General features: G+C 36.9%; 1 protein-coding gene across 4 annotated transcripts in view; it reads right to left on the reverse strand.

Moving 5' to 3' along the window:
* LOC109053927 (rhotekin-like) overlaps positions 1-20,745 on the reverse strand; it is a 63,240-nt gene that overhangs the window by 29,128 nt on the left and 13,367 nt on the right. The window contains exon 1 of one of the 4 annotated variants that reach the window (XM_042724564.1): positions 16,274-16,953. The exons of 2 other annotated variants lie outside the window; for them this stretch is intronic. In XM_042724564.1, the coding sequence (XP_042580498.1) occupies positions 16,274-16,372 (99 nt within the window). In that variant the 5' untranslated portion in view covers positions 16,373-16,953. Of the gene's footprint in view, positions 1-1,506; positions 2,216-16,273; positions 16,954-20,745 lie in introns of those variants that run through there. One more of the 4 variants, XM_042724565.1, reaches the window with a different exon arrangement.

The raw sequence follows: 20,745 nt of genomic DNA on the forward strand, positions 1-20,745 counted from the left end.
TTTAAAACAATCCAAGAAATCTTCAAAGCGAAAAGAGCAAGCTGTCTCTGCATCTAATCGTCTCTTCAAACCTGACCTTTTCTGCATCAGACTGCCAGTGGTTTAACACGGTCCTGACTATGAATCCTCACAACAACACACTGACTCAGTGACTAGAGCAAAAAAGTGAAACAGAAAGGAGAGGGAATAAAGGTTGGTTGGAGGAGTGTGTTTCTGATACTGTGTGGAAAGATCATGTGCTAATTTTGAGAGCTCTGTAAATTTACAGGAGTGTGCAGATTTATATGACTTTAATAGATGTAACATGATAAGAAGGAAAACACATTACTGATTGGAAGTCCGGCCATTTCCAGGAATCTATTCAGTGTGTGTCAAAGTTCCTGCTCCAAAAAATGATTCGATGGTTCTTTTATATAATAGGCTATTACATAACCTAAAATGTTTTAATAAAGTCATGTAAAGGAACAGCTTGGATCACTTTTGAACAAATCAAACCAGTTGAACTGACTCAATAAAAAAAAAAAAAAAAAACAGATTCAAAAGAGTGATTTGTTTGATTTGAACCAGCTCAATTAACTCGCTGAAAATATCAGATTCAAAAGTGATTTCTTTACAAATTGAAATTCAATAATCAGCAGGGACACCTCATAAATATGTGTACGTCAACACTATACTGACTATGGGTTTAACAGCTTATGCTCTCTCAGCCATGAACTGTGCCAGAAGACTTATAGGGTCTCAACTATGCAGTATATCCTAACATGGTAAACTACAACAGTAGTTCTCGGGTTCCATTACAAACCCTCTAAAAAAAAACACACAAGAAAAGAAAATTTTGCAATGGGCTCAACAGAGCATCCTCCTTAAATTGATTTTTTTTTTTTCTGGAAAACTCCCCTCCCATTACAGAGTTCAGTTACCTCAGTACAGTAGAATCATTGTTTCAAGAATAATGATTTTCTACCACAATCCATCCTGTGCAATCATTAAAACAATTTAAATGGAATGTTATTTAATAATATGAATTGCCATTGTTCTGTTTTGGCAATGCATGCTGCTGCATCTTGTCATTATGGCAAATTTACAGCCATTATTTATGGTCAACACAATATCTTAATTGGAAAATGATTAAATTAAAAGTTAATCAACATTTTAAAACAACAAAAGAGCTAAGGGCTAAATTCCTCAACAACAACAGCACACCAAAAGAAAATATAGTGAGTACAGCAGGGTAAAATGACAAGCCTCCTCCGCGCATCATCTCGTGAATGCAGGTACTGAGTGCGCGTGGGTATCTGACCTTGCTGCACGCGCACCTGCACACAAACGCGCAGCGTTAGCTGAGATAACAACATAACATCCGTTACACAGATGCATTAACATCACAATAGAGTGTATTTACGCCATAAGCCACATTTATAACACAAACCCTAACAGTACCGGCGAAATACGCCATCGTGGTCACACCAAGAAATCAAATCTCTAAGTGTGAACGTGATCACTTACTCGCTGATTCTTCGTATTATTCATGTTTGAAGAGTCGCTCGAAGAAGCTGAAACTCCGAAATCACCACGCGGTCTTACGCAATCCAGCCCATTCACTGCAACTCTGAAGTGATCAAGTGATCAAATGGCCATTCCTCCGCAATAAACAGTACGTGACTGTGTCACAGCGTTAGAATGAATGCTTGCCCGGGACCGTCGGTGTTTGACACGGTCATCTGGCCGTGCTCATCCCTCAGCTGTCATCGCAAGCCGCTCTCTCTCTCTCTCTTCAGTCCAGAGGGGGTCACACGAGCTGCGGTGAGTGAGAGCCAACCAGTGGGGCTGGAGAGGAGGCGGCGGTGCTGCTGACTTCTGTAGGGTTTACAGTCTCGGCCCGGTAGGTGTATCGAACGACAGCAGGTTTTCCTAGAGAGCATGTAAACAAAGATACAAATACATCCCGCGCGGCCTCGTGGAACACAAAGCTGTCAGTCTATGCGCCGCTGGACCACAGTAATTTCGGTCTTTCTCCTCGTCTTCGTCCGCTTCAAGTCCACCGTGAATTACATCACCTCTTCAACAATAGCAGTGAGTGCTCGGAATAAGGCGCCTCAGTGGAGCAGGTGGAGAATATGGTTCAGATCAGCACGTGGGTTAAACCAATTAAATCTTTACAAAGCAGCGAGAGTCCAAAGAGACAAAGTTGCCAAAGAGTTCCACGATTAAAGATGCATGTGCAGACTCTTACTTTGATTAAATACAAAACTGCAGATTTACGCAGGGGTTTTCAAACTTTTTGCTGCCACCCTTAACCAATTCAGTTAATGTTGAATGTATAAACTTGTTACAGTAAATGTAATATTATCTTAGAAAATAGTGCAAGCTAAAGATGATTATGACATCTATTTCTTACTGTTGGCCTACAATTTATTAGCTGTCAGTGGGTTAACAAAGCAACCAATCTCATGATTTCTGCCTGATAATAAAAAACATGAATCCAGTTTTTTTTAATTCTTAAAAACATTGTTCAACCTTTTATTCTCTGAAAGGTTACACAGATCCCATCACCGTTTTGAAGACCCCTGTCAAAATGAATTTAAAATAAGACATTACTGGTTCTTGAACAATTTGAATACAATTTATTGTATTTTGTACATTGTACTTTGATTACAATCTGATAACACACCACCATTCATCATAGTACTACTTTGTAAGGATTAACTAACATTAAACAAGCTATTTTATATGCAGACATTCTTAGTAGACTTCATGATACAGTGCATTAAAACAACAGGGGCATATGGTTAAACAGTTTTACAAAAGGCTACAAAAACAAGTCTACAGTATGACTTTGTATGTCAAACAGAATCCATTTATTTCATTAACTTCCAATAATACTATTATACCCCCCACTATCTAATAAAATAATAATAACAAATTGAGAGCTTTCATTATCTTGTGACTTTCTTAAAACAAGCAACCCTATAATAATGATAACAATCACAGCTCATCCAACTTCGCCACCCAATTCAGAAGCATTTTCACCAACCCTATTGTGTTTCACACAATTTAATTTACTTGAATCACACGAAGGCCTAGTGCTTGCTCAGGGTGGACTGAAGCCAGGACTATGACAGACATGCTCTTAGATTCATTAAGCCACTTCAGATGGCTGTTCCAGGGGGCACAGCGGGTCGTATTCACCCAGGTGGAAAATAGGTGAAGAGTGAGCCAGCACAATGAAGATGAATGCCAAAAGGCCCTGTGTGCTGTTGGTGGCTTTTGTAGGACACACTGTCTGATGTAATTGAATAATACAATCAAAAGCACACAGTAAGGATGGAGTAATGCTGAATTATATAACAAATGTATAGTTATATAACAAAATATTTCAACCCAGGCTCATTAGAACTACTGTTTCCAGCTAAAATGAACACTAGAGGCAGTAAAACACCAACTTAACCAATACATTTTCATATTTGAATCACAAAACTAGCTCAATGTATGGCTTTTCAGATATAGTAAACTTGCTTGGTAACTCACCTGATACAGCATTGCACTAGCTGGGGTATAAGTCCCGTGAAACACAAGTCAAACTATTCCACAAAAGAGCCCAAAGCCTCGTAAAAGCAAGCTCAAGTGGCATGGTTGATTCATTAAATGTGTTTTTTTCTCTCATGTTTGCTTAAGTTAACCCAATTGGTTTAGTTTGTGCAGCAGGTAGATTAACTTCCAACACAACAGAGCATTAATATTTTACAGCCACTCACCGAGCATTCATTTTTTTAACTGCCATGATACATACAACAACTAACGTAATATACTGCTACATTGACATGAACTGTTTTGAAGAAAATTAAACATGCTATTCAGCGCCAGTCACTGGACAGTTCACTTTAAATGTGCAATGAAACGTGCTACAAACAACACAATATCATTTTGCAGAAATGTACCCACAGGCATGTTTTTTTCATGACACTGGGCTGTTTAATAAACCTGCATATGCAAATTATCCTTTGGTGTACGGATCACCTGAAAAAGTAGGTTTTGCAGCAACAGAGCCAGTCAAGTATTTACATTAAGCCTGGCTTGAAATATTTGGATACTTTTGTGGTGATTTAGGAGAAATATACAAGTCAAAGAAAGAAAGAAGAAGAAAAAAGTGTCATTTTGAATAAGTGTAAAGGATATGAGGTAATAAGCTGTGTGGATTTATGGAAGAGTGAGTAAACAAGAAAGGGGAAACAAAGGAAAGGAAGCGAGTTACAGTAGGGAATTGTCTTCCACAAATCGATAAACATGGTGAGAAACAAGCAAAGATGAAAGAAAGCTTTATAGTGGAAAGAGGATTTTTGACCCTACACCATTTCACACACATCCTTAGGATGTTCTATAAGTGCCCACAGGCTGTTACATATGTCAACACCCATGTGGAAACTCATATCTAGCAGTTAGGGAATGATTTCATAACAGTGCAGAAATAAGATCTGTTCAACAACAGCTGCACCAACTGTCACAGACAGTATTATTGGTCACAAGGAGCAAGAGAATGTGTCAGGGCCATCATAGAGTAAAATTAGCCTTGTGTTAATACGTGTACTCCTGTGGATTTGAAAGAAAGACCAAAAGACAAGGAAAGGGGGTGGGAGACCAACTGAGACAGGAAGCCGTATGTTGTGGAATGTGAGAGCATTATGTATTTGTGAGCAAAAGTAAACATCCAGAGGACAGTGAGACTGAAATTCCCGACGTCAGTGCATAGGACAAAAAGTCACTGAGTGGCCTGCTGGGATACAGCTAGAGACAAACACAACAACAGATATTGACAGTATCAATGGCAAGCTAAAGTAAAAGATATTTAATACTTAAATCTATTGGTTCATGTCACTTAAAGTTGTATAAAAATAAACACATTTGAAATTATCTCACTTGCCCAACTCTTTTAAATCTAGCAAGAGTCTAACAGGTTTGGTGTTTATTCTCCTTAACCATCCTCTGTAAATCTCCCTTATTGGCTTGTGATTTCTGATTTCTACCATTTTACTTTCTCATTGGATGGAATGTTTTTTTGTTTTTTTCCCAAGCAAACAAAATCTTGTTTCCTATCTGAGGCGTGTTGACCTTGTGTCTGAAGTTTGTTTCCTTCCTCACCATATACAGCACTTTCAAAACATTGCCTCTTGTTAAGTACAGACTTGTTATATTCAGACTGGTCCTGATGTCACAGGTGCATTGTACTGTATGCCACATTGCAACATTGTTGTTGTTCTACCAATAAATTCTGAGAGAAATATACAGCTAGCATTTCTGCCCTCAGGAGGGGCTGTGCATTGAGGCAGGAAATGAGCAAAGTGGTTTGGAAGTTGACCACATGCCACAACAAAAGCAGCACAACATGAGAAATTTTAAATCTTCCCTATTTCATCACAGACGGAAAGGAAAGAAATCCCCAATGGCAATATATTCTCGTAAACCTGGCATATCCAAACATACATATCACAATTTTTTTTGTATAGATATACACAAACCAATAACATTTGATGTCTCTATATGCAAATCCATATGCTGTGACATTCATTGTGTCCTTTTGCTGACATTTGTTACATTTTACCTGTATTACTCATAAAGTAACTGAGCAGTTATAAATTGGTGATATTGCTGAAAAAAAAACATAGCTAAAAGCATCAGATGAAATACTGTAGAGCTGAAAACACACGCTGATGACGGTGGTGTTAAATCAGTGGATTTACTAAAAGGCTTTTGGAAATATTGATTTTTGCATTATTGCAACAAGCCCAGCAACAACTCTACAGTTAGACGATTGAAAGCTCAATATTGATTAAAATCAAACAACAACAAAAAAAGTTAAGTAATATTTTTTTCCTATTGTGTTTCCAGTGCTATGCTCCATTCAGAACTGAACTAAGTCTTTTAAATTAAAATTAAATTCCTAACTTTGAATTGTGGTGGCAAACAGGATGCAGAATTAGAACTCTAAATTTAAGGAAGCAGAATTGCAATCAATTCATTTCATTCCATTGCTAACAGAAATTCATATAAATGTATATTAACTTGAAAAGCGCAGTTTGTCAGGACATGCTTTAAATGCTGGCTTTAATGGACAGAGAATGATACATAGAATGATGAAACTATATACAATGACAGAACTATAGATAGATAGCATGTGAAGTGGTTTGTCAAACAAAGGGTTAATCTATAGCATTGATGCCAGCTCATCCCATCCCAGCTCAAGACTAGCCATCCCCATCCCTTAACCAATGGGAGACAGCGCACAGTTCCTACAGTTTCTACACAGCAGCACAGTAAGCTGGATTAACCTAAAGGATTCTTGATCACAACAAGATTACATACATACACGTTCTGTTTTCATGCATGGCTCATTTTATCTGCTTATTGACAGAGACACATTATTTACTGATCAGCTGACCAAAGATCAGTTTCCAAGAAAGGATAAAAAAAGGTTACAAACGTATCTAGAATATCTTGATAAGTTAATAAGGGTTGTTGGCCCTCTGCAGTGTCTTAAAGGGACAGTTCACCCAAAAATGAAAACTCTGTCATCATTTACTTACCCTTGTGTCATTCCAAACATGACTGACTTCTGTGAAACAAAAAATAAGATATTTTGGAAGACAAACAGTAAGGATTCCAATTGATTTCTACTGAATGGAAAAAAGGAAGTCAATCGGAACCAAAACAGTTTGGTAACCCACATTCTTCAAAATATCTTCTTTTTTCGTTTCACAGAAAAAGGGTCATACGGGCTTGTAATGACACGAGGGTGAGTAAATGATTATTGTGAGTATTTCTGGATGAACTATCAATTTAAACAAGCTGTACTCAGCTCATTTAATGCAGATTTATTAAGAAAGTGATTTAACACCCTGCAGATCTACTGGTATTTATAGTAGCTGATAATACTGTAATCTTTTTGAGCACACTGGTGGTAAACCAAGACCCATAACTGGACTCAAGTGTATAGTAAAGAGTCTACTTTAAACACACTCATAAAAACTTCAATTAAACATAATTAAGATAATGGTTATTCCAGCGAAGACCCCAAACTACAAAGCTTTACAAAAACAAAGCAGCCCCATGTGCTTCATCTGCTTCAGCCCTGCAGCAAAACTCATTTTACAAAGGCTGCCCTCTTGCCAGACCTTGACCCTTCTCCAGTTTAACTATGAACTATGAAGAATGACATCAGGGGTTTGTACCAGTGACATCAGCAGACGAAAACAGAAACAGACAGCTTGTGTTTCTTAACACCTTCGTCAGCCCACGTGAACCTCAGCAACTGCCACTACATGGATAGCAGGAGTCAGACACTGCTTAACTGTTCACACAAGGAAAATATATTTCCACTGGTGGAGCCATAAATCTAAAAGAAAGGTTCAGCGATGATGCAAGCAGAGAATTGTAGCTCATCTATTTCATAGGTACTGACAGATGCCTAAGCACTAAATCATGAAAAAGGTGCCACTTCACTGCAGGGAGGTTAAAGGAGGAGAGATCTGAAATTAAGGGTTTGTGAAATTGAAGAACAGGTCAAAGTTTTGCAATATGCACATAAATCATATTTTAATAAAAATGAATGAGTACTATATAAATGTCTTCACCTATCTGGGCAGCAGCTCCACATAATGCAATTCTGTATCACTCTGAGGGAACATAATGACCTGCTAATAAAGGTCAATCCCAGGTTTTTGTGTGCATTTTTTGTAAAGTTTATGAATGTGATTCTACAAATCTGCAAATCTACCATTTGAGAATTGATTTAAATGTATTAGAATGTATGTATTTATTGCTTTTTCGAGTACAGAATCAAAAATTGTATAGAAGGTCATATAAGAGCTCATGGCTCATAAACCTGAAGTTTGAATCTGGGCTTAGTCATGTTCCAAGTGGCTGACAGATATATTGGCTGATATTTGGCATTTTTAAATTAACAGCATTGGCAGATAAGTGTTTTTTGTTGTTGTTGTTAGAATTTATTTATTTGATTTTTTCCACCAAAATGATTCATTTTCAAATTATTTCAAATTATTTTAGTTTATATTTAGCTATATAATAAATTAATTAGTGCTGTCAAACTATTAATCACGATTAATCGCATTCAAAATAAAAGTTTGGTTTACATAATAAATGAGTGCACTGTGTATATTTATTAAGTATTTATAAATACAAACACATGCACGTATATATTTAAGAAAAATATGTTGTTTATATATTAAATATATTAATATTTAATATAAATATATAAATGTATATATATGTAAATATTTTCAAAATATATACTGTATGTGTGTTTATTATATATACATAATAAATAAACAGTACACGTACATTTTATTATTTTGGATGCGATTAATCATGATTAACCGTTTGACAACATTAAAATTAATATACTTTTAATTGCAGTAACTGGTATTTTTGTGCCATTTACTAATTTAAATTAAATTGTGTGATATCGTATTTTTTAGCTTTATATCGGCCAGTGGCTACCAAGCTATCTATATATCAGCATTTGCCATCAAAAAACTACTGTATATTCCCCCTCACTCTCTCCATCATTTTCCTGGATGAAAAGTCTAAAAATAAATCTAAAGAGCACCCCCAAAATAAAGTGCTAATAAAAGGTCTACTAAATCAATTTTATCCCCAACATTAAAATGTACTGGCTGTGCTGAAAATGAGCAATAAATTGAACACGAGTATCCAGACAGACCGCACATCATCTGCAGAGCCCCGGAGCAGAGAGTACCAGGAGAACGAGGGCTTCTCTTCAGCTGTATCTGATAAGCTAAACACCCAACACTTCAATAGTCATATCCCTGGAGCCCGGCCAGATGGTTCCCGTCAAACTGTGCTAAGGATGAACAAACAGTGTAAAGTACATTATCTCATCCGTGTTGATTGAAGCTTTTGAGAAGCAACAGCAGTAAATTAGAGTTCTCTAGAGAGCGGAGGTGTGTCCTGCTGTTCCATTCACCCCGCTGTCCAAAACTACCAACTTGATGCTCAATTCAATTACACAGCCAAGCAGGCTCTATTCGCTTCCTCTGCAGGTGGCTAAAAGGATAGGTCACTGCATAAACACCTACAGTACATTACAGAACAGCAAGAACTCACTGAAAGATTGATGAAAAATGTCACTCATTCTATCACAACATAAAACTTTTGTTGGGGGGGTGGAAAGTGAGTAAAATTACAGCGAGTGGTTTGTCCTTAGGTTTTGTTTATCTTGAGTTTCTTTCAGCATATAGAGCAGCTGACTGCGCACTGCCGGAGGACCCTAACAGCGCTGCTTTCATTTCCAAACTCAGTCCTCCTGATACCATGAAGGAAAGTCTAGAAACAGCAGCCAGATTCAGGCTAATTTAGCTTTTCTGCAGGCATACACAAAACTAAAAACAAACTAATGTTGAAAAGCAGTGAAATGTGAGCTAGATTTTTATAATACATTTATATAATATCTTTTTATAATAAATAAATAATTTATAAAATGTATAAAAATAGTTTGTAGATTTTTATTATTATACAGAAATATAATACAACTATTTGATAATATTAATAATATATGTATACAAATTTGACCTCAAAGCCTGTTCACATCAACACGTACGATTTCAGCATGCAATGTCTGTTTAGACAAATGTGAAAAGAATCAGCAGATAGGCTGAATGAAAATGTAAATACACTCTCTGACAACAGGTGGTGCTTAAAAACCCCACAAATGTCAGTAATGCACAACTTTACTTTTTCTGACACTCACCTGTTATAGAGAAGAAAGGAAGTCAAACTGATTTTTCCTATTTTTAAAACACTGTTCTGATTTTTGTATTTGAAATGGTGTTTTGGTTTAATTCGTTATATGATCAAATAACACAAAAACAAGTGTAGAGAGACAAGAAAACAGGTTCTGGATTTGTCTTCTATAGTTAAAAATAGTTTAGACCACCTTTCTGCAAAAAAAAAAAAAAAAAAAAAAATAAATAAGTGACATTGACGGCAAGCAAATGTTTGTGTCAAACAGATCAATTCAAATGAAAATGTTTTTTGCACTGCATTTTCACAATGATCATTCATCTTTGTATAAATAGGCCTTAAGAGTGCAAATAACCTTAACATATTTTTTTCACAGTCCTCTGTGAGAGAGACAACACACACAGACCCATGACTGATGCGTTATGATGTATTGATATGAAAAGTCTTGTCAGGGAAATTGGATAGATGGAAAATCTTATGCAGAAACATATGCCCATTAACTGAATTCTGACTCAACAGATTCAGCAGGTCTTATCTTAGAGAAATGAGGCTCATTTTCTAAAAGCATAACATCTAGAATGCCTGAGCAGGGCAGGCAAGATGGGATAAAGTAATAAAGTATGGGGCCAGGGTGAGAGCTGGCGGTCTCCACTAACACACTGGATGCTGGGAGGTGTTTTCCAAAGGAAGCTGGCTCGAGTCGAGACGTTTGGCTGGTTCCTGCACACAGAGTGTCTATTTCAGCCCTGTTCCTGACTACACCAGGGTCCAGGCCAGGAACGATAGAGGCTGCACTGAGGCGTGGGTGACCAACTACAATGCCCTCTTTCACTACCAGCCTATGCCCTCCTCCTAATACCCCACCCAGCTTGGAGGGCATGAGGAGTGGCAGAGCCTTGCAGATGCAGGGCCTAGTCACGAAAAAGTAGTTACACTGAGGCTCCTTGAAACCAAGAATGTATGTTCAAAATGGAGTTATTTGCAAAGAAGTTAAGCATACAGTAGTGGTCAAATATGTACTTTCACTCCATTTCTTAACATACATTTTGGTTCCTTGCCACTGTTGAATTTGGCTTGCTTGGCTTGGGTTTAAAAGACTTAACATTTAGTAATGTCATTTGACTTGTGATTTGACTGCACTGACACTATCGGCTGAAAGCAAAACTTAAGCTTCATGAAGACACCTCTATTCTGTGGAGCTGCTTTATAGCTGAATTCAATTCATTTCATTATGGATGAACTTTGCAACACTGACACTGGTATTGAACTGATTTGAATCATCAATGAACTGAATACTGACACTATTACTTTTTAGAGCTGCTTCACAGCAGAATTTGAATTTGTCTCATATTCGTACTTTGTATCGAGTTATTTTCTCTGTTTATTTGCTAAAGCTGCTGAAACAATCTGTATTGTGTAAAGCGCTATATAAATAAAAATGTGACTTTACTTGACACAATCCAGTAAAGACGTTTGTTAGTGTATAACACTGAATTACTGAATTGACAAAGCTACTCTGGGATTCACCCAAAAACTAAAACTCGGTCATTACTTTCTGTCATGTCGCTGCAAACCTGTAAGACCTTTGTTCATCTTCGGAACACAAAATAAGGTATTTTTGATGAAATACGAGAGCTTTCTGACCCTGCACAGACAGCAACGCAACTACCACGTTCAAGGTCCAGTAAGGTAGTAAGGACGTCATTAAAATAGTCCATGTGACATCAGTAGTTGAACCTTAATTTTATGAAGCTACGAGAAAAAAATTTGTGCACAAAAAAAAAAAACTAAAATAACGGCTTTATTCCAAAATTTATTATCTTCCGTGTTAGTCTTTGACGTGCGTTCACGACAGTACCGCAATGCATGCGTGTGATGCTAATGTAGAATATCCATCTCTCGTAGTTCATCATCTGTATATTCTGGTTCAAATAAGTAAGAATGGGCTGAAAATGTCAAGTTATCGTCTCTGTCGAAATCTGCAAACATTTTCACGAAGTCTGTTTTATGTACACGTGCATCTTCCTCTGCTTGTAAACAAGTCACAACGCATCCGGGTTATTTATTTATTAACCTCCTGTGTCAGGTTGAACCACTGATGTCACATGGACTATTTTAAAGATGTCCTTACTTCCTTTCTGTGCCTTGAATTTGTCAGTTGCATTGCTGTCTATGGAGGGTCAGAAAGCTCTCGGATTTCTTCAAAAATATCTTAATTTGTGTTATGAAAACGAAAAAAAGTTTTATGGGTTGGGAATGACATGAGGGTGAGTAACTAATAACAGAATTTTCATTTTTGGGTGAACTAACCTTTTTAAATACTTCACCAGCTGAACCAACAGCATGAACGGAATACTTTGCTTTTACTATGGATGAATGGGGACACGATGCAGTAAATGGCTGTGGCATGCACACATTGATGACCTCTAACCTTATGAACCCTGAAGAGAGCCATGTCTGGGTTGGGCTGACCACTCGAGTTCCTCTCAACAAAAGGCTAAACTAAACTCAGCATTCCAAAGGCATATTTAAGATCTCTTGTGGATGTTAGAACAAAGAAAAGGTTGATGCAATTAAATTTCATACCTAAACTGCCCAAACTGACACCTGTACCTGTTTAATTATGGAGATTATCTGAGGTGGATTCAGGTCACGCTGCAGGTTCTAGGTGAGGTGAGAGGTCTGCCCTTTCCCAAGCATTTCATCATGCTCTTGGCTGGAGTTCAAAGGCCCACAGGACATCATGGGTGGAGGCCAGAGTTATGAGGTCCTTTTTCCTTGTGCTAGCACAATAACATTCTACTGGGTCATTTTAGTTGCGCAACATACCATAAGAAATTAACAGAAGCAGCAGCCATCACCCCTGCTGGGCTGGACACACAAAGGCCACACTGATCCACCTGAGGGGAGGAACCCTGGTAAACACACTGCTGGTAGAATATAGAGAGACCTCTGTATCTGCTACAGATCCCTGTAAATAAGCTGTGTGAATGGAAAGAGAAATCACCAAATCCATGGAACTTCTTCAGTTCATGTTATTGGCTCATTTCACAGAACAAAACGACTGTGAACTGAAGAGATACAAAGATCACATTGTTGCCCTATATCATTATGTCCTTGAGCACAACTGTGAGACTTTCGACTAGAAGAAGAGCACAATGCATTGCTACATCCTTGCTACATGGCAAAAAAAAAAAAAAAAGATAAAACATGTTATTATGTTTATTTAACCAATATGATCATACAATCATACACTACCGTTCAAAGGTTTGGATCTCTAAATCTCCTATGCTCACCAATGCTGTGTTTATTTGATAGTAAAAATAGTAATATTGTAGAATATCATTACAATTTCAAGAACTATTTTCTATTTCAGTATAATATAATTTTCAATATAATTCAATATAAAATGTAATTGATTCCTGTGATGGCAAAGCCAAATTTTCAGCAGCCATTTCTCAGGCCCTCAGTGTTACATGATCCTTCAAAAATCATAATAATATGCTGTTATGATGCTCTTTAAATATTTCTTATTATTATCAGTTGAAAACAGTTGTACTGCTTAATATTTTTGGGGAAACTGAAACTTTGTTCATCATTTTTAGCATTTATTTTAAAAAGGAATCTTTTGTAATATCACAAAAAAAAATCACTTTTGATCAGTTTAATGCATCCTAGAATTAATGTTTTCTTGCACCAAAGTTTCCCATAATGCTGGTGAGGAGGGAGTGGCATTAAACGTGACATTTATCTCTTTTCTGACTGATGTAATTCATTTCTCTCTATTTTTCCCCATTTATCAAGTTGTAGAAATACAATAGCAGATTGAACACAAAAATAATATTTGCTATGGTGTGAAAAGAGTCCATAATGATAATATTGGTTGTGCCAGCATTACTGCTGTGGGACTAGTCTGGACGCTCAAACAAACAGAAAAATGTTTTCATAGTGCTACAGAGCCACAGAGTTACACTTTTCAGGGAAATCAGCCTACAAATGGCTTATTTATAACTGTCTCTGCTTATTAAGGTGGATACAGTATTTTTAACATAGAAAATAATATATAGTGTACCATCAGCAAGCTAAATATAGAGAAAGTGACACAATAACCCATCAGCCCTCAGGCAGGGACTGGAGAGCAAAAGCAAACCACAACATTAAGCACTACCTGAGGGAGCAATCACTCCTCACAAAAGCACTTCCATATCTACAGCATGCTATTGTCTGTGCGGTCAGGCAGTGAGGGTCAAGCAGAGATGACATCATACCAGCCAATCATGCTCATTAAGCCCAGTATTTCCTGTTCCCATCACCCAAAACTACAAGCAGGCTATGAATCACAGCTTTGCAGCAACAAAAGGTTGTGAGTGACGACACCGGGAAGGTGTTCGTCTGGTTTTCAGGAGAGACAGCGACATCGTAAAGGAAGGACACAGAGAGGAATGTTCATGAAGTGCCAAGAATGTGGCTGCCTCGATTCTGAAATGGACTTGTTAAAACTTGAAAAGACTGACTGTCACTGCTAGCGCAAACAGTAGTCCCCAGTCATTCAGAAAACCACAGGTTCCTGTCTCTGCAGCACTGGAGAATATATCAACCCCTTGTGCAAACACTGGCTAAGCAAAATCATTTAGCATTTATGCTGTCAGACAGCCCAGAAAAATTTTCCTCCTTAAATTAATCTTTAAAACAACAAAGAAGACCAAAACCTCTTACTGTCATTCCTACAGTTTTTCTTTTTCAATATCTTGTGCTGTGAACATTACTGCCCTCGTCCCATCTGTAACCAGTTCAATTGTAAGCTATACATAACTTGTGATGCCACTGTAACCAACCCCAATGATAAATTAAACATTTTATATGCTAATATATATATATATATATATATATATATATTATATATATATATATATATATATATATATATATATATATATATATATATATATATATATATTATTATTTTTTTTTTTTAAACATGCAATTATTGTGTTTTCAAGTTCTCCAACCCTAATTTAGAAGGAATCCAAGCTGTCCACAGGAAACAAATTCAACTGCAGTGAACATGATCTTACTAGATCATACAAAGAGTTCATTTTTCATATGAAGATCACATGGATGATTAAATTTAAACATCCATGCTCTTTCAAATTGACACAGGCTTGAAGCTAATTGACTTCTGAGAACTCAAGACTGCCAACTTTGAGATGCATGACCATGAATTATTTAAATGCTCCAGGAATTCATGAAGATGTCCTTCAGCTCAAAGAAGGCGCCTCCATATCCTTTCATTATCACAGGCTACAAATTTCGAGTCACATTACTGGAATACTGAGCACATAATTGGGCTACTCGGTGAGGAGAACAGGCACACTGAAGGAGCGAGGTGTGATCTCAACATGGGTTAGGAGAAGAGCACAGTTTGGTCACCCAGCCCACACCAAACCCCAGAGCTCGGGGGCTGAGGCAGTGTTCAGCATTTCAACCAGTGAGATACTGAACGTTGCTAACACACAACAGCTGCAGGACAAAAAGACGCCTACTTTATTTCATAACCAAAGGAGATTTAAAAAAAAAAAAAGTATGGCATTTGATATGTACTTTGATATTTATCATATAGTTTATCACGTGCCACCTGCTTTCTAGTAGTATTAAATTAAAAATTGACACCATGATCCATCTACTTAGTAAATCAGGATGAAGGGTATGTACCATTAAACTCTAATGTCTTGAAGCAAGAAAGGGGGTTTTGTTTCCACACTTCTGGTAGCTTGACTTGAAAATAATTAGTCCATTCACACCAATAATATCACCAAGTATGCAATTGTTTCCAAAGATAAGGCTAGCCAAATGAAGTCCATGTGGAGGCATTTTGCAAAAGATTAAATTGTATTTTTCTTACTGGTGCTAATGAGTGTAGGCACAGAATAGCAAAGAAATAACAAACCAGGCACAAACTTCCAACAACACACATTCATCGAATGAGACTTTGTCTTGTGTGGCTGCAGCTGCAGATCAGGACCACTGGAGAAACAGTGCAGCTTGATTCTCTGTTTTAAGCATTTACTGACAAGACGAAACACACCAAACTGACACAAACAATCAAAGATATTGTACATCAACATCATTGTAAGAGCAGCTGTATAATACAAGCACTCTCACAGAGTTTAAACACAACCTAACCACACTGGAAAACTGGCAGAGCAAGACAACATTAGAGATCCCTCACACCTCATTACAAAATGCATTTATTTGATCTTCACCTGCAGGCTTTTAAAACTTAACTTTAGGCTGAACTCAGATGTTTAATTATGCAAAGCATTTATTTTAAGTGTGCTATAGACACAGTTTGTATAATTCTGTATTTTATTATCATTTGATTGTTTATCTAAAAAGACTAATAACAATTCAAAACTAGCCTACTTCAGATATACAAGAGCATTTTAAAGTAATTCAAAAGAGGCAAAGAGATCAAGTCAGGTTATGAGAATACCTTTACCTTTAGACTCAGGGCAATCTGACGAATGTATATCATATTGAGATCCTCCAGAATACGAAGTTTCTCCTCCATGTCTGCGATTCTGTCTATGGGCATCATTCAAGAGGAATATCGGCTCCCGATTTAAAGTTCAGACTCCCACTGCTCTTCAAACCGTTAATCTGTCTTGGGTGTTGAGAAACATTTTTGGAAGAAGTAGTATATGAATCACACGATCCAGACTTCAAAACGCATCTAAATCCAATCCAAGAAAATCAGTTTTCACATCGCAGACCAGTTCCATGTTCAGCAGGAGTCATGAGTATGACAGCAAATATAACTGAAGACAACAAAACAGAAAGGCAGAGGAGTAAACCACTCTTTCTCCAAACTCCTCGGCGCGTCCGCGCGTCTCTCTCTCTTCACAACAATAGCCACTGAATCCAGTAATCTAAATGAACGCTCTCTACTGCATGAAAAGCAAAACGACTTTCCTAACCCCCTCAAATCATGTTCTCGTTATCCCGTCTGTATAACTGGTCATTTACACGCAGTTTACAATTGAGTCCCTCTGTACTGATGTGAGTGTGTCGGTGTGCTCTGGTAGGACTTTCCCACAAAAGGGCATCTCACAGTGCGCGTGGACTGACTGTACTGCCTTCATTCAGCTCACAACACTAGCCTCCACTACAGCACAACTACCGGCGACACAAACTACACGCCCTTCATAAACAAATGAACATCTGAAAATCAATTCTTGCAATCGCAAAAGCATAATAAGTATTCACATAATACAGGATGGGGATTTGTGATTCAATACTGTTATCGAAGTTCATTTAAGAAAAAAAAAAATACTAACTGTTGTTGGTGTTATTATCAACAGTCCCCAAATGGGGGGGGGGGGGGGGGCATCCCCCTGGTTGAAAAAGAAGACAAAAAGCACCCCCTTGGTAAAACCACCATCCCCTTTAGATTAATAATGGGTAGCTATTATGTAAAACTTATCAAGCAAATGAAATGTTAAAATTATATGCTTATGATAATTCACAAACTAATCGGAGGCTATACTGTAACAAGCTGCTCACAAGCGGAAGCAAGTTTTTGTCATTTTTCGCGCAAAAGGGTTCAAACGCAACTTTTGAAGTTCTTTAAAAAGAAGACAACAGAAAAGGTATGATTTTTTTTTATGTAATTTAAAGACACTCCCCAAAATTCTGTTATTGTGCTGAATGTGTGACTGTGAGGGATTGATCGAGTCAACCACTTTGTAAAACCCAAACAAAAACACGTCTTGAGAGTCCAAAAGCATTCACTGCTCCATGAAGCCTGTTAGAATACAGCTAGAATGCCCTTATATTTCAAGCAATGAAAGAAAATAAATACCTATGTACGAGTTTTTACGTTTTTATATTCATTGCACAAGCATGTACTTTTCTGAATACCAGCACATGTGCGCGACCACAAATGTACTATTCATTTTATACAACACAGTGCATAGCAACACGGTGTTTCGTTCCTTGAATGAATCAGAACGAATCGAGTGAGCCAGTGATTCAACAGTGCATTCAGATGGACTCAGTTGTTTCGTTTCTAATTGAACGAATCGTTTGATTTGAATGATTCAATAAACTATTTATTAAAACATGGACTTGCTGCCACCTACTGGCGGTTTTATTGTCATCATTATTTATCCATGACAGGCCTAAACCAGACGAGGTGCCAGCACTACCAGCACAAAAACATATTTACCAAAATATTGACCAAAATTCCTCCATTTCAGGCACCAGAGGGAAAAAAAGCTTATAAATAATAGCTCATTTATTAAGGCAATTTTTTTTATTAAATTAAAACTTAAAATTACACAAATTTTGTAATCATTATGTAAAATTAGCTACAGGAACGGTAACATTGCATGGTTAACTTTGCCAGTTTTTGTATGTTTATTTATTATTAATATATGTTTAATATGTATTGATGGAAAATGGCAAATATCACACAAATCAAATGACCTCCTAAGGTTGACAATCAAGACTTTCTAAAGCTTAAAACAGTTTAAAAATCTAAATGTTCTTAAGCATTTGAGCAATTCTATAAGGTTTTGACCCCCATGACTATTTAAAACATCATATTGGACCTGTTACAACACAAATTTAATCCCCTAGTATTTAATGTTTATATATTTTTTGAATTTATTTTAAATATTATTTTAGATGGCTGTAACATTTATGTAATTCTGAGCCATTTCTTTTTCTTTTCTTTTTTAGTGTTTCAGGAATAGAGTCTGCAAGCTGAATATAAGAACATTAACTATAGCAAACAAAGACTCCATCTGTCCTCTCTACAGTGAGAACAGTGCTTTGTCTAAGTAACTGCAGTCTGCCTAATACTTTCCACATAATGATGGCATCCAGCTTCATAAATCCAAGACAATTTGTCATTTTGATTGCCAAGCAGTGTTGTATCGACCATTTCACCCATCAGGTAATACATTTATTGGACTAGACACATTTTATTTTCTACAGAGAATCACTATACTGAAATATATATTTCATAAAGTGGCTTATGCATGTTAGCAGGGTATCAATCTTTAATATATGCTCAATTATTTAAAATGCCACAGTTCAATTTCAGAGTACTCAAAAGATTTCTCTCACTGCAGTGAGTAGTAAAATCAATGAATCAGGGCAAACAGAACTTGCATTTATAGACTTTTTGTGGTCTACAGAAGAATTACTTTCTTTTTCTTTCATTCATTCTCTTTGGATCTTTGTAAACTTTAAAGGGAAAATAGTTGTTATTTAATGATATTCCATAAATGTTATCTAATAGCCATTCCGACTATAAAATAAACACATCTTATCCTGTTGAATTTGTATTAACAGCCCATTCAGTTTCTTCATATTACATATTCATAATCAGTTTCTCTGATGCACGCCAAACCACAATGTTATTGACTCACAGAAAGAAAGTGGTCTGTAGTGGCAACATGATTAAAGCAGAACATGCCTATCAAAATATCCTTCCTAAGCTACACCTATAAATATTCATCAGATGGGTTTCTACTGGCAATTAAGAATAGCAGACAATTTTAATAATAATAAGTCACACATTAATGGATCTTGCATATTCAAATTATCTATAATGCGCCATAACTTACAAATCTTCTCACTCCATAGTCTCTTTTGACTGATACATGGACACGCAATGGGAAACACAGAGACGTGATTCATCATTTTGCTTAAGTCTTGGGAGACAGAAAGAAAAAACAGACACACTAATTTGACTTGACCTGCTGGTTAAACCATGGAAAACCTCAATTACTCAAAGAGAAAAAAAGAAGTTTACTAACCAGTTTAACATGCAAGCAAACAGTTGCTGGTGCAAAACAACAGTAAAGCCTTAATGGAACATGTATACTTGGGGGCAGTCGTGGCCTAATGGATATAGAATCGAACTTGCAACCCAAATGTCATGGGTTTGAGTCTCAGGAATTGTTGGTGGCAGGTGGCAGGAACTGCTGTGTGTGTGCACTTGGATGGGTCACTGTAAAAATCTGTCCCGTAAGAATAAAGCATTATTTCTAACTAACAAGGGCTATGAGATGCAGAATGAGTGCACATCTGAACACAATGATCACAATAATAAGGCTTAGAAAACCAAACAAAACTGGATGTCAAGCTTGAGGGCAAACAGCAGTTCGAAACAGCTTTTACACAAATAAAAGTGTGTGAAAGGTGGTCTCTGCACTTGCTAACTTTGCTCACACTTACATTACATTTCTGTACTGAAGAAGCAATTGAGCTATTTTACAGTGATTATGAGAAAAAGCCACCATAGAAAACTGTCTAGAAGATGTGACCATGAAAACAAGCAAATACAAAATGTTTTTGATGGCATTTACTATAGTGTGAATGAAAGATTTTGGACCCTTGTTTGACAAGTGGTTTGTGTAACAGCCATCATCCCGTTTTTTTCTCTCCAGTTATGCTGCGAATACTAATCCCTCAGAATTTTGCTTTGCTAACTGTGTTACATAACAGGACATTCACATATTTTAAGTCAGGATTGGTTGGTGCACCCATGATATATAAACCCATCATTACAAACAAGATGTGAGGTGAAAAGGAACCTCTGACAGTCCTTTGTTCCTCATCGTATGTACTGAAGCACATTTCCCAATCAAGAATAAAAGAACAGGAACGGCTTCTTGTTTGGGTGTCCGGTGTGATAAATCAAGAGGATAAAGCAGGAGGAATTTGACAGGGTGGAGTAAGGAAATACCATACTCAAGTATACCACAACTCTTCAGGTTTGCTATACACTTCAATCTAAGGAAAGGAAGTATTGTGACAGGAGGAAAAGGCTCTTTTTTTAAAACAACACATAGCTAAATTTATGTTTTAATTGTGTGGACTTATTTTCTGCAGCACCTCTCTAAGCTCAGTGAGTATTTACACCCTTTAAAAGAGAAGTAAAAAAGACACCAGCTAATT

The sequence above is a fragment of the Cyprinus carpio genome, chromosome B5 (genome assembly GCF_018340385.1).
Source record: "Cyprinus carpio isolate SPL01 chromosome B5, ASM1834038v1, whole genome shotgun sequence".
In the NCBI taxonomy this organism is placed as follows: Eukaryota; Metazoa; Chordata; class Actinopteri; order Cypriniformes; family Cyprinidae; genus Cyprinus; species Cyprinus carpio.